We start from the raw sequence: 14004 nt of genomic DNA on the forward strand, positions 1-14004 counted from the left end.
AACAGGACAAAACCCAGACTTCAAGAGGGAGATGAAAGAAATATGCAACTAGTCTACATGATTCTTTAAGAAGTTGGCAGATAATGGGAAAGAAAAATAGAACAGTAGCTTTAGGAAGTAGAACATGCAAGCTAGATTTAAGAAAAAATAGCAATAAACATTTATTCATTGAAATAAAGAGCTGACAGTTCACCTACAACTATGTTTTAAAACTTAACAGCTAATTACTATTTTATTTAAATGAACTTCTTTCTAGAACTATGAAAGTTTAAAAAACAATGTTTAAAGTTGAATAGCCCCATGTGTACAAGGCAAATATATAAAAGTCATTCTTAAGGCAATTTATTGCCAGAAAAAGTTTAGACCACATACAATTGCATCTATTATTTGAAATATAATCAATAAGAGAAAAACGTCTGAAACATTTTTTTAATGGCAAGAGTATTCATTTTAATTATGCTCCAAGATGTTACAGAGGTGGAAATGAGCAAATTTCAGTCAGTATAAAATAGATTTATTGTCAACATTCAGTCATTAATACAACCCAGGTAAATGAAACATCACTTCATACAAGGCTCAGATACTCTAAAATCTATCTTAACTTCACACACAAATGATAAATACTTAAAAATTACAAAGCAAGGGAAAATATTACAAAAAATACAATTGTTATAGATCCTTGTATGAAATTTCCTCATTTTTGAAGTTCTGCCTTAGGGAATAATACCATGCTACATATCGGAACCAAAAATAAACTATGTTCCTTGAGGTTACAATGCTCAACAATATACTGAATGCACTCTAAAATATCATGTCTGACAAGAACCAAAAGGGAGAAAAAGAAGGCCTTCACTGATGCTGAGAGAAAGAGAGGAGTAATCAACTGTCATATGCTGATTTCTGCTGGAATGGCCTCATTAAACAATTTTTAGCATTGCAGAAGAAGGGAAAAAGGAGACCAGTCTCCGCTTTATATAAACGATTTCCAAATCAGCACAAACTCAGGCAATTCTAAAAGGCACTGTTCCACTCTTCAGCCCTTTACATGAACTCCTTGTCCTATGTCCATGTTTGTTTCTAATTTCTTCATAAGGGTTCACCACACTCTGTTTTCTATCATCCAACATCCAAACCAAAAGTCAATATGCAAAACAAAAGAATCTACCAGTCAGGTCGGTTCCCAAGACACAAATTTTGGTTTAGATATTGATGATGAGATTTATGCATACCCATCCCACTTCCATACACACTCCCACCTCCCCTTACATATTGACTCCATCCTCAATTGTGAGGCAGTATGAAGTTTTAAGATTGTTTTTTCCCTCATCAATGATTTGCCTGTTGGCAAACTGCTTTGGTTGGCAGCAATATCAGGAATTGTCTGGAATGCTTGTAGAATAGACAAAAAGGATGTGATCAGTGAATTACTGTAACCTATTATGGTGGGCTTCTGCAGGCACACAGGAAGAATCTACCTTACAGACTTCCCTCACTCATTCAGAAGGGAGAAAAATGTGTCTTAAAAAGGGAAGAAAAAAGATTAGATAAGGAAATACAGTAAAATATTAATACTGTAATAATAGCAGGAAAAGGAATGCTTATAGCCAACCTACCTTGTTCAGAAGTTTCTGGCATAAAAATCAAACTTTCTCTCCCATTATTCTCTCTGCAAGATTAATAGTTGCTTTACATCAAGAGGATCAGAAAGCCAATAAAAACTTTTCTTCAAAGGTAGGGAGTTTCTTTTTGAAATGAGCATTAGGGAAAGGAGGTAAAGGTAGGGAAAGCTCACTCAAAGAGGTCCTCAAACATGCGTTGTCCCATTGCTATGTATGCTTCCTTCTCCTCTGGTGTCATCTGGGCCACCAGCTCTGGCCGCTGGCTCACTTCACTGTAGGAGAATGGACGGCCAGCCACCATAACAGTGGGGTCATCTGCTACTTCCTCAAACTCATCATCTTCCTCATCCTCTTCCCGATGAGGTGCAGCCACAGCTGCCGGACGGGGTGGGGAGTCATCATCTGACTCACTGGTCTCACTCTCCGAGTCACTGCCATTGGCAGCAGTCACAGGAGCAGCTGCCCCTACTGAGCCCGCCGTGGCAGAGGGGGTCTTCTTCTCATGAATAAGCAGTGCTCGCATGACCTCCTCGTTATCATCCGGCCCTGCACGGCCTTCCTCGCGCTCTTGAAATGCATCTATATCTATGCCACCTGGGAGGCAAAACCCAGAAAGTTAATATAAGACATTCCTTTATAACCAATATTTAACATTTTAACATATTATATTTACATACAGGATAACAGTAATAAACAACACAGACTTCACTGGTTCCATTTTTTGAGCTGCTACCCGTAATATATTCAAAATGTTTCTCACAAACTGGAACTTACGTAGCACAATGTTTAAGTACATGGGTTTTAAGAGTAATATAGCCTGGATTTGAATCCTGGCTCTTTCACATACAAGCTGTACCACCTTGGTCAAGTTATGTAGTCTCTAGATTTCAGTACCTTTTTCTGTAAAATGGGGCGATAAAAGCATCTACCTTCTAGGGCTCAGGATAAGAACATACGAAATAATGTTAATGAAGGGCCAAGTATAGTAGCTGGCATAATAAGAAATTAAAACATGGCTCCTCATATTGCTCAGAGTAAAAGCCAAAGGCTCAACAATGGCCTATCAGGTCCTACATCACCTGGAACCCCTCCTGCCCACCTACTGTTTCTTTTCCTTCCCCTTGCTCCTTCTGCTCCAGCCACAGTGGCCTCCATGGTATTCCTCGTACACGACACACATACTCCCACCTCAGGGCCTTTGTACAGTGTGTCCCCTCAGCTTAGGATATTTTTCCTCTAGGTATCATACAGCTAACTTCCTTACATCTTTCACGTCTTTACTCAAATGTCATCTTCTTTTAATTCACCCCCACTCCTATATTCCCAAGGCTCTATTTTTTTCCCCATAGCACTTATTTTCTAATTTAATAAATAACTTACATATAAACTTATGTATATTGTCTTTGTCACCCCCTTTTCCCAGGATGTAGATTCTCCACAACAGATATTTATCTTTTTTATTCAGTGATATATCCCACGTACCTAGAATAGTGCCTATCATTTGTTAGGCACTGAACAAATATTTAATGAATGAGTGAATAAATGCAGTCTTATTTTCCTAAAGCAAACTAAGCGTACTTTGAACTCTTTATAAAAAGGCATCTAGTATCAGGAATGAAGCTTCTCTCACCACACGCCTCCTATCATTTTGTGTACACATCTTGCCTGATATATAGCAGACGAAAAATTTAAGAAAAATATTTGTATTCAGTATTCTGAAAATACTACCAAACATACTGCCATTTAAAATATATAAAAGGATCAAAAGTGTTGTTTGGAACCTGGCTCCTTGATTCAAATCCTGACTCTAATACTCATTAGCTGTGTGATTTTGGCCAAATTACTTCATCTTTCTATGCTTCAATTTTCTCAAGTACGAAAATCAAAAAAAATCATAGCATCTACCTCACTGGATTATTGTGGGGATTAAGTGAATATCTGTGGTGTGCTTAGGATAACCCTAGCACTTAGAATAGTCATCTATCGTCTTCATTATCATCAAGAGAAGGCTCAGAAACGGTCAATTCTGCCTATGAATGAAATGAAAGCATCTTCTCATTAACGCATTAGAATGGATTAGCTGTAACCTTGGACATTTTAGAAAGTATAGAACTCCTGAGGTGAGATATTGGGTAGATAAGACAAAGGGAAACAGGAATTCAGAAGGCGAAAGTTTAGGTCAGAGAAAACAGGCTTTTGATAACACAGATATAAAACTGAGAATTAAAATCAAACTCTACTTTAAAACATTGCCAAAGGCTGAACTTCCTCCCTAGAGCCCTTACTGCCAATGCAGCATTTCAACAGGAAAAGAAAGACAAGGAATGCATACAAGTCTCTAAGGCAATCATCGCTTCTAAAAGAATGTTCTAAATAGCTTAATATTACCAACATATTTTGATTAAGGTTTAAAGTAAAGATAAAATTTGGGGAAAAGCAATTTAGTTTTGTAAACTAAATGAAGTCATATCTAACAGATAAAGGTCTTGAGACATTTGTGGAAAAAGGAATTGTTCTGTTATAGATGAAGACAAGAAATAAAAAATAAAGATAAATGAGCAAATCTCTGGATGGTAGGGTAGAAACACTAGTTTTAGGAACAGTCTTATTTAATAGTTAAAAATTACAAAGAAAATGTACACCATGGAATGGTCATGTTCACAGATGATGCTAAGCAATTGTGGGTGCTTAAAGGCCAAGCTGATGGCAAAAAAGACATAGAAAGAGCTGAAGGTTGTAAAGTGGGCAGGAAAGTGGCAGATCTAGAGGTCTTCCTCAACTAATGATGGGGTTATGTCCCAATAAATCCATCATAAGTTGAAAATATCATAAGTCAAAAATGCATTTAATACACCTAACCTACTGAATATCATAGCTTAGCCCAGCCTACCTTAAATGTGCTCGGAACATATACATTAGCCTACAGTTGGGCAAAATCATCTAACACAAAGCCTATTTTATAATAAAAGTCTTGAATATCTCATGTAATTTATTGAATACTGTACTGAAACTGAAAAACAAAATGATTGTCTGACTATGGTTGATGTCTGAGTGACGGTCTGGTTGTAAGTGTATTCGTTGTTTACCCTCGTGATCACATGGCTGACTGAGAGCTGCAGCTCGCTGCAACCGCCCAGCATCACAAGAGTATTGTACCACATATTGCTAGCTAGGAAAAGATCAAAATTCAAACTTTGAAGTACAGTTTCTACTGAACGCATATCGCTTTCACACCATCATAAAGCTGAAAAATCCTAAGTCAGACCATCATAGGTCAGGGACCGTCTACTTCTATACTGGCAAAAGAAAATCTGCCTATGGAAAAATAATGTAAAATATACTGAAAGACAGGGTCCAAGCTATCAGATACAGGGCAGGAGAAGGTCTGAAAAAATCCCTGCACGTGTCTCCCAAGTTCTTAGTCGTAATATGCTTCCAGAACCAAAGCAACAAAGAGTCAGACAAAAATCAGAAGGATACTGGAAACAAAACTCAGATCATTAACAATAAATCCATGCATGAACAACATGTACTGTTCTGGGCACTAGGTATCAAGTAAAGTATTATATGATGGAAGATGGTCCAGAAAAAGACCATCATCTAATTAAAATAAAACAAAAACTGTGGGTGGAGGTCGCTTGAGGGTAGAGGACTATTTGTAAGGAAAGCAGAATCAAAAGAAATTAGAACTTTCAGTATAGTAATGAGGACATGACTGAAGTCTATAAAATTCTGAAAGATATTAAAAAAAAGTCTGAGGAAAATTAAGTAGGATAAATAAGACTCACTTCACACATTCACTGGATAGAGCCTATTCTACTATCATAAAACTTAAAGACAAATTTAGACACGACAGCAATACTATCCTATTGTATAGAGAAAGAAATATTCACAAAACTAACTTGGGTAGGCTAGACGACTTATTTAAGGCACTTACAGTTGAAATTCTATCATTCAAGGAACTGTAAACATCGAATGTTAAGCTTATGAGTCTAACCATATTTAATATTGGCTAACAATAGTTTTATTTTATTTTATTTTGTTTCTAAGTTCAAAGAAAGGAACGTTCGGTTGCCTCAAGAACAGGCAAGAAGCCAAGTTGGGGAAAACACATCTATTAAATAGTTGACAGTCTAACTACTATATAAACTAAAACAACTTGAATCAAAATAACCAAACATCGTACCCGAGCTAATCAGTGGCAAGGAGGGAGAGTGAAAAATGGTTGCCAAGGAAAACTTTTTCTGATTGGAATTAAAACACCAAAGAGAATCACACTAAAGGTATTACCTGCTTTTACCATCACTACCCAACTCCACACTACTTTTACGATTCTTGGCATACACAGTAAAGAAGTATGAAGGGAAAAGAGGTTAGGAGAAAGGCCAAACAACAACAGTGGTTTTCAATTACTGATGATTCTTTAGCGTTAAAGCAGCATAATCAGGTGATATGCAAGTGATGATACATAACCTGGGAATAGGGGCACACAGATTCCAATGCTGAGGAAACAAATCAGAGGTACAGACTTCCTTTCAGTCCTCCTTCCCAGGTTCTGAGCGATCTTTGTCCAGTCTTAGCCTCCCATTTTCTACATACTCCTAAACCATCATCACCCAAAGTCTTTGAATCCAGTAACTTAAGACTAAAATTTAAAAGGTAAAATCTTGCAGTTCTCAAACTTCTGGTTATTGTGCAATTCTTACCACTTTAGGGCTCACAGAAATTTCTAAAGTCTTCTAGTGTAAAGTTCCATAATTCTTCTTGAATGGTGAGAATCCTTGATTCTCACTCAGGTAATATCTTTTTATATAATTCAGGCAGCACAAACTCCTTGGTATTTATGAAGAAACAACATAAGAAATTTGGTCTAGTGTATAGTTACGGCTCCCAATTCAGAGAAATAAAACTGCAGGTAAGTTAGGGCAACAGAAGAATAAAGAAGAGGTGAATTTGGCCACCTTGAACACAATAGCACTTTTCTAAGAAATTAGGATAAATAGATAGTAATTTCTGAAATTTAAAAATGGAGATTTAAAAAGCTATTTGTTATTTCAACTAAGTTGAAGGATAATACAAGTATATTGGTTGGTTTTAATGCTTATTGCTCAATTTCTTACTTCCTAGTATTATGCAATTGTTTCGTAAAACAGATACAGTGGATTATCAATAAAACTAAGAATTGCCCAGGCAATTTCCCATTAAGTCAGGCTCATTTTCTACTGAACCCAAGTCATATTCATTTTACTGACTTCTACTCTTACCTTCCTTCATCTCTTCAGAGCTATATGCTCCTTGGACAGTGCTTTCTCTCAACCAAATGGGTCTCTCTTTGGCAGACTTGCCCTCCAATGAGGCTCGATGAAGATCTTCTTGGTCATCCATGTTAATGACAACATTCTGAGTGTATAAGTCCTCATAGGAGGGACCTTTGGTGGCCCATGCTTCCCGGTGGTGCCCACCTGCCAGGCCAGCAGATCCAGTGGTAGCTGCTGCACGGTCCTTGCTATATAAAAAGATTAGAGGACAGGAAGAAGAAAAATTAAAGTCTTGGTGTTGGAAAAGAAGGGCAGCTGGGGAGGTGAATACTAAAGTATTACAAATAAATGCTATGTAGCAATCATGCTTTAACAATTCTGAGAAACCTCTCTCATACCTCAAGGAGAAAGTTGAATGGGTTAGAAGAACATGGCATATTTACATTTAAGTTCCTGGATCCTCTGGTGTGTATAAATGACGAAGGTTTTATAGTTTAAGATGTTTCAATAAATCTACTTAGGGAGAGGAGAATGATATGGTGACATAATCCATAACCCAAAATCTCTCCCAGTCACATCTTTCATGAGTATTTTGTTTAAAAAACAAAACAAGCAAAACAAAATGCATTACATTTTTAAAAGCATTCTCTCAGCTCAACCCAGAATAAGTCAAAGCGGTTTTGTGCACTTTTCTCTTTGGTGTGCTGGGAAGCTAGAAAAGTATTCTAAAAAGCCAGACCTCAACTTAGAGTTAACGCTTTTCTCCTGCTACTCACCAAAAAAGGCATATCCCTATGCACAGATCAGACTCTTTTCTACTGCGTTGTGTTCTTCCATCCCTGCACCTACACCGACTCTCCAGGTCCACCCCCAACCATTATCTCTACCCTGCAGTAACCATGATCTAATTCTCAGTCTATTTTGTTTTGCTTTTTACTGCTACTACCCATGATCTTCTTAGCTTGTTCCAGGCCTGCTCATTCCTTGTATGTTGCCTCATTTCTAGGAGTTAAGTCAAGTTTTCAGTCTTTCTGCTGCTCCCCCGTTTTATCTGCTTGTTTCACTTTCAATCTGTTCCACATTCTTTTGACTATACCCCATTCTCTGTGTGTTTAAGCTCATGCCTTGTCTTTCTCTGCCTGCTACTGATGCTTTCTGCATCAACTTCTGTGCATGACTCTCCCTCCCTCTCTGTTTACACAGCTACGTTTTATCCCATAAACTATCTTTTTTTCATAAACGACCTGATCTGTCTCCATACCTTTTGCTGTGTTCCTTTCAGTCACTGGCTGACTCTCGTGGCCCCATGTTTCTCCTTTACTTCTCTTCCATTCTTCTCTAAATCTTTTCCGTGGATCCTGGACTGTTTCCTAAGTGGAGCCTGTCTCATTTTGAGCCTAACCAATACTTCTTCACTTGTTTTTATGTTCTGTACCACTTCTCTCTCTCAGAAGTCGTTCACTATTTTTCCTTCTTTTTGGTTCAACTTCATTTCTACTTACTCCATTGCTCTTCCTGGCCCACTTTTACCTACTTGAGCCTTCTGCCTCATGCTTAGTTGAGATTTCTCTGTATATATCTCTGCCCATGTATCTGATTGGCCCCTTACATCTCTCCCTGAGAGCACTGTGTCTCTCTCTGACCACCCTCTGTAGGTAACCCTGGGCTTATCCCATCCTTCCTGCTCTGCCTCTGGATCTCTACAGGCCCACTGCCATCAAGTGCTATTTTTGCTATCAAGAAATGTGCTCTCTCCAGTTGTCCAATCCATGCCAATCCAGTCATTTAATCCATGCCTGCCAGCTATCGCCTCCAGCTATACCCAGGGCTGCTTTGGAAACCATCCCTTCCCATCACCTCTGTACAAGTTATTTGCTCTCCTACTCTGAGTCTAAGTCTACGAGGCATCTCTCTGTACCCAATCCATCTATTTGTCTTGCTATATTAAAGTTTTATCCTGCAGCTGCAAGTAACTGGTCTCTTTCTACCTTTTATTTCTTTCTGCATTCATCTAATGTCTTTTTCATGATTTACTAGGTTTGTCTCAATTTAATCTTTTTCTGTCCCTAGTCATTCTCTTTCTATCTTCTACCTGTCCCATGTTGTCTTCCAAAAGGCTGTTGTCTCTGTCTTCACTATAATCTGCCTACACTGGTGGAAGTTGGCTTTTTGAATTCTGGTCTCCTTCAAGCATTCACTTCTCTTTCTCTTCTCTTCTCTCCTGGCCTGATCTGTATTTATGTGTTTCTGTGTTTGCTCTACATTCTGAGTCTCTCCTCTCTCACTCGGTTGTCTCTGTGACTCCTTTTACTATCTCTACTATCCTCAGCCAACATCCTTATCTTGTGCCAAGCTTGCTCTATATGCCTGTCTTCCCCCAAATGTGTCTCCCTGAGCTAACCATACACCTTTTCTGTCTCTTTCCACCAATGTTTCTCTAGTTCTGACCTGGCCAACTACATCCCTGTCCTTAGCTGTCTGTCTCCCCTTCATCCAGACTCTTAAATGAGTCCTCACTCTCTCTGAAGTTACTCTGTTTCTCTCCGTATATAACCTTGAACACATAGTTTTCATCTACGCTCCATCTTTAGCATTAACTCTGAAGACTATCTTCTGAAGGTTAGCAAGAATTTGGTACTTTGAGAACAACAACAAGAGTAGAGATAAAGGACAGGACAATTAAAATAAATGTTAGCACAAGACGACTTTTAAAAGTCTTTTGTTTTTAGTACTCCATCATAGAAACTCAAGACTGGTTTTATTCCAGTTTGAGGCAAGAGAGATTTGACCACAAGTCAAACAAATTTTAAAATTTGGAAGAATATTTTTAGAAAGATACTTTTAACTATGGAGAGTTCACTACATAGATTTTATTTCTACTCTTACCACAGATAAAGACAAATCTAAATCACCAGCAAATGTTATACTAAAGAAAATCTAGGGCCAGCCCCAGTGGCCTAGTGGTTAAGTTTGGCATGCTCTGCTTCAGAGGCCCAGGTTCAGTTCCCAGGCACAGAGCTATACCACTTGTCTGTCAATGGCCAGGCTGTGGCAGCAGCTCACATACAAAAGAGCAGAAGATTGGCAACAGATGTTAGCTCAGGGTGAATCTTCCTCAGCAAAAAAAAAGGAAGAAAAAAAATCTACATGAGAAACACCCAGTTTCACTCCTTCTGTATATTTAAGTTTCTTCTATAAAGAGAACGTCTCTTAAAGATGACAAAAGTGACAATTCAGTTTTGAATCTTTTTCTATTATTTTAAAAATTCTAGAACTTCTAAAAGATACAACCCTTCTCAGGGTAAGGGAAGACTATTATTTCAAAACTAAAATTTTAAAGATCTTTAAGGTGAGTATTAAATAAGATATAATGGAAAAAGCAAGGAATTCCATTGAAGAAAGATAGGAAGACTTTAAATAGCACCAACAGGTTGGCTTGCTGAAAGGCCAACAGTTCTCTGCAATTCAAACATTAGGGTACAGTGATAAAAATAGGGAGCCATAGTTAGAAGTATTTACCCACAGGTAACACCAACTATGTTTCACTTTCAAGGAAGTTGCACTGAAAACTAAGGCAGGCAAGAAATGTGTGGTTAAAATACTTTAAAAACAAAAAAAAAGCGAATGCTGTATCCCTTAAAGAACTTCAGCCCCCAGAAGTTGGCTAGGAAAATTCAAATATCCCCAAGAGGTACAACCAATTTAGGATTAGCTAACAATTGGCTGAGTTGCAGCAGGCCCAAGCAGAGTGAGTACTTGAAGTCAAATCTGACTATTTAAAGATTTTTGCCTAAGGCCCACACTGTTCTGCATTCAGTATAAATTTCATCACAGGCACAAGTTAGTAAGACGTGTGTGGCAGAGCTTAGAATCCATGTAACGTTATAGTATTTAGTCTCCTGGTAAATTACTTACCCACTCCTGCTCTCCAAAGTACAGGTAGTTAAAACAAGGGCGAGCTTCAAAGTGTTTTTGGTAAGACACAAGGCCTACACTCACCTCTGTTTCAGGGCTGGTATTTCTGTGGGTTCTGGCTCAAGTATTTCATAGGCCAAGTTCACATCCTCTGTCTCCCGAAGCAATGCATAAATGGGCTCAATTTGTTCATTAAACCTTGCCAGAAGAGTGCGTGCATCTTTTTTGGGCATTGCTGATTCATCTTCTTCTACCTCTGTATGGCAAAAAGTACAGCGGAAAGTTCCTACAGAGAAAAAAATAGTCTCATGTCAGGCAAGAGAAATCCTTTAGCAAATAGTTGATATCTCCACTCCTCCTCTGACAAGTTATTACTAAAACTTTCAAATATACAGAAAAGTTGAAAGAACTTTATAGTAAACATCTATGTGCCCACCATCGAGATTCTACAATTAATAGTTTGCTATATTTATCACATTTCTATCTACCTATCACTTTTTGATGCATTTCAAAGTAATTTCACCACTAACTGTGACATAGCAAACAGTTTTTTTTTTTGACCATTTTTTTTTTATTGAGTTATTGATAGGTTACAATCTTGTGAAATTTCAGTTGTACATTAATGTTTGTCAGTCATGCTGTAGGTGCACCACTTCACCCTTTGTGCCCACCCCCCACCCCACCTTTCCCCTGGTATCCACTAAACTGTTCTTAGTCCATAATTTTAAATTCCTCATATGAGTGGAGTCATACACAGATTATTCTTCTCTCGCTGGCTTATTTCACTTAACATAATTCTCTCAAGGTCCATCCATGTTATTGCAAATGGAATGATTTTGTTCTGTTTTGCAGCTGAGTAGTATTCCATTGTATATATGTACCACATCTTCTTTATCCATTCGTCTGTTGCTGGACACTTAGGTTGCTTCCACGTCTTGGCTATTGTAAACAGTGCTGCAATAAACATTGGGGTGCATAGGACTTTTGGGATTGCTGACTTCAAGCTCTTTGGATAAATACCCAGTAGTGGGATGGCTGGATCGTATGGTAGTTCTATTTTTAATTTTTTGAGGAATCTCCATACTGTTTTCCATAGTGGCTGCACCAGTTTGCATTCCTACCAGCAGTGTATGAGGGTTCCTTTTTCTCCGCAACCTCTCCAACATTTGTTGCTATTAGTTTTAGATATTTTTGTCATTTTAACGGGTGTAAGGTGACATCTTAGTGTAGTTTTGATGTGCATTTCCCTGATGATCAGCGATGATGAGCATCTTTTCATGTGCCTATTGGCCATCAGTATATCTTCTTTGGAGAAATGTCTGTTCATGTCTCCAGCCCATTTTTTGATTGGGTTGTTTGATGTTTTGTTGTTGAGTTGCAAGAGTTCTTTATATATTATGGATATTAAGCCTTTGTCAGATATATGACTTACAAATATTTTTTCCCAGTTAGTGGGTTGTTTTTTTGTTTCAATCCTGTTTTCATTTGCCTTGAAGAAGCTCTTTAATCTGATGAAGTCCCATTTGTTTATTCTTTCTATTGTTTCCCTTCTCTGAGAAGGCATGGTGTCCGAAAAGATCCTTTTAATACTGATGTCAAAGAGTGTACTGCCTACGTTTTCTTCCAGAAGCCTTATGGTTTTGGGTCTCACCTTTAGGTCTTTGATCCATTTTGAGTTTATTTTGGTGAATGGTGAAAAAGAATGGTCAATTTTCATTCCTTTACATGTGGCTTTCCAGTTTTCCCAGCACCATTTGTTGAAAAGACTTTCTTTTCTCCATTGTATGCCCTCAGCTCCTTTGTCAAAGATAAGCTGTCCATAGATGTGTGGTTTTATTTCTGGGCTTTCAATTCTGTTCCATTGATCTGTGCACCTGTTTTTGTACCAGTACCATGCATAGCAAACAGTTTTTAATCATATTTCTAACATTTAACTTATTTTAACTTAAAACCAAATTCTTTATAGCTTCCCATTGAAACTTGCACCTTTTCCCAACAGCCTTCCTTTTGTATATGACACATTAGGGTCTACATTATGGGGAAAGCCAAATAAACACCTAAAACCAAGTCCTTAGTCATCCTGTACGTTGTTTCAAGGCGATTTCCTCAAACTTACTAATTATTTCTCTCTAAACAAATTTAATTCAATCCATTTCCAAAATTAAAGTTCAGAAGCCTTTATTGTTCTTATTTCTATATCCCTCACATTCAACTTGTAACTAAATTGTGGTAATTCCTTAGAAACATCTCAGATTTTTCACTTCTACTATCATTTCACTAATCTGGGCCACCATTACTTAGCCTGAAATAGCTTCCTCAATCTGGTCTTTGAACCCCTAGGTTCTCCTTCTCCAATTCCAAGTGTCCTATCGCACCATTTTTATCATCTTATCCCCTGCTCTAAAGTCCATCTGGTAACTGAATTCCTAAAGTCCACGGCATCAAATCTAAATTTCGCATCCTAACATTCAAGACCCTATATAATTTGGCCCAAAAACATCATAAACACAGTCCTTTACCTGTCAAGTAGATTCAAACATTTGAGAGATGATATACTAGACATTACTATTTATCTTATTTGTATACTGCTTTCTGTTTCTAAAACGCTTCTATGCACACTTTTCAATCCTTATACCAAGCCTGGAAAGAGGCTTTGAGGAGTTTTGTGATTTGTCCAAAAACGTGTAGCCAATTAAAAAAACGTAACAAGAGCAGCTACTATACACCGAGTGCTTACTAAGTACCAAGTATCACCAACCGTCTGAGGCTGGTATTATTGTCCATTTAAATCTGCAAAATACAGAGGTTCTAAGGGGTTAAGTAATTTGCTCAAGATCATACAACTAGTAATTGGGGAAGGAGGCAGGACTCAAACCTAAAACATTATGCTGAAACTCACACTCTTAAAATTACTTAACAGTCTACCTCTCTAGCCCCTCTTGGATCTCCAGTTTGGTTCTTATTCCCAATGCCAGGGATAGGCATCCTTCCTTTCTAACCCAATTTACCTGAGGGATTGAAAGAGATCATACAATACTTAGTGCCTGGCACACTGTGAGAACACAAACATTTAGCTTTAAAAAGCCCCATATATGATTGATACATAACCCCACCCCCTAACCCGTCTTCCCCAGGTAAGGAATAAACAAACTAAGCATCTCTACCGCAACATAACAAGAGATCCTACTGATATATTTCAAGCAGAATAAGTT

At 37.9% G+C, this 14004-nt stretch overlaps 1 protein-coding gene across 3 annotated transcripts in view; it reads right to left on the reverse strand.

Moving 5' to 3' along the window:
- Positions 1–424: 424 nt before the first annotated feature.
- Positions 425–14004, reverse strand: part of GTF2E1 (general transcription factor IIE subunit 1) — a 69876-nt gene continuing 56296 nt past the window's right edge. For all 3 annotated transcript variants that reach the window (XM_070583819.1, XM_008514640.2, XM_070583818.1), the window contains exons 3-5: positions 10877–11078; positions 6884–7125; positions 425–2213 (exon numbers count right to left, since the gene is read on the reverse strand). In XM_070583819.1, the coding sequence (XP_070439920.1) occupies positions 1789–2213; positions 6884–7125; positions 10877–11078 (869 nt within the window). In that variant the 3' untranslated portion in view covers positions 425–1788. The remainder of the gene's footprint in view (positions 2214–6883; positions 7126–10876; positions 11079–14004) is intronic.

The sequence above is a fragment of the Equus przewalskii genome, chromosome 18 (assembly GCF_037783145.1).
Source record: "Equus przewalskii isolate Varuska chromosome 18, EquPr2, whole genome shotgun sequence".
NCBI classification, from domain to species: Eukaryota; Metazoa; Chordata; class Mammalia; order Perissodactyla; family Equidae; genus Equus; species Equus przewalskii.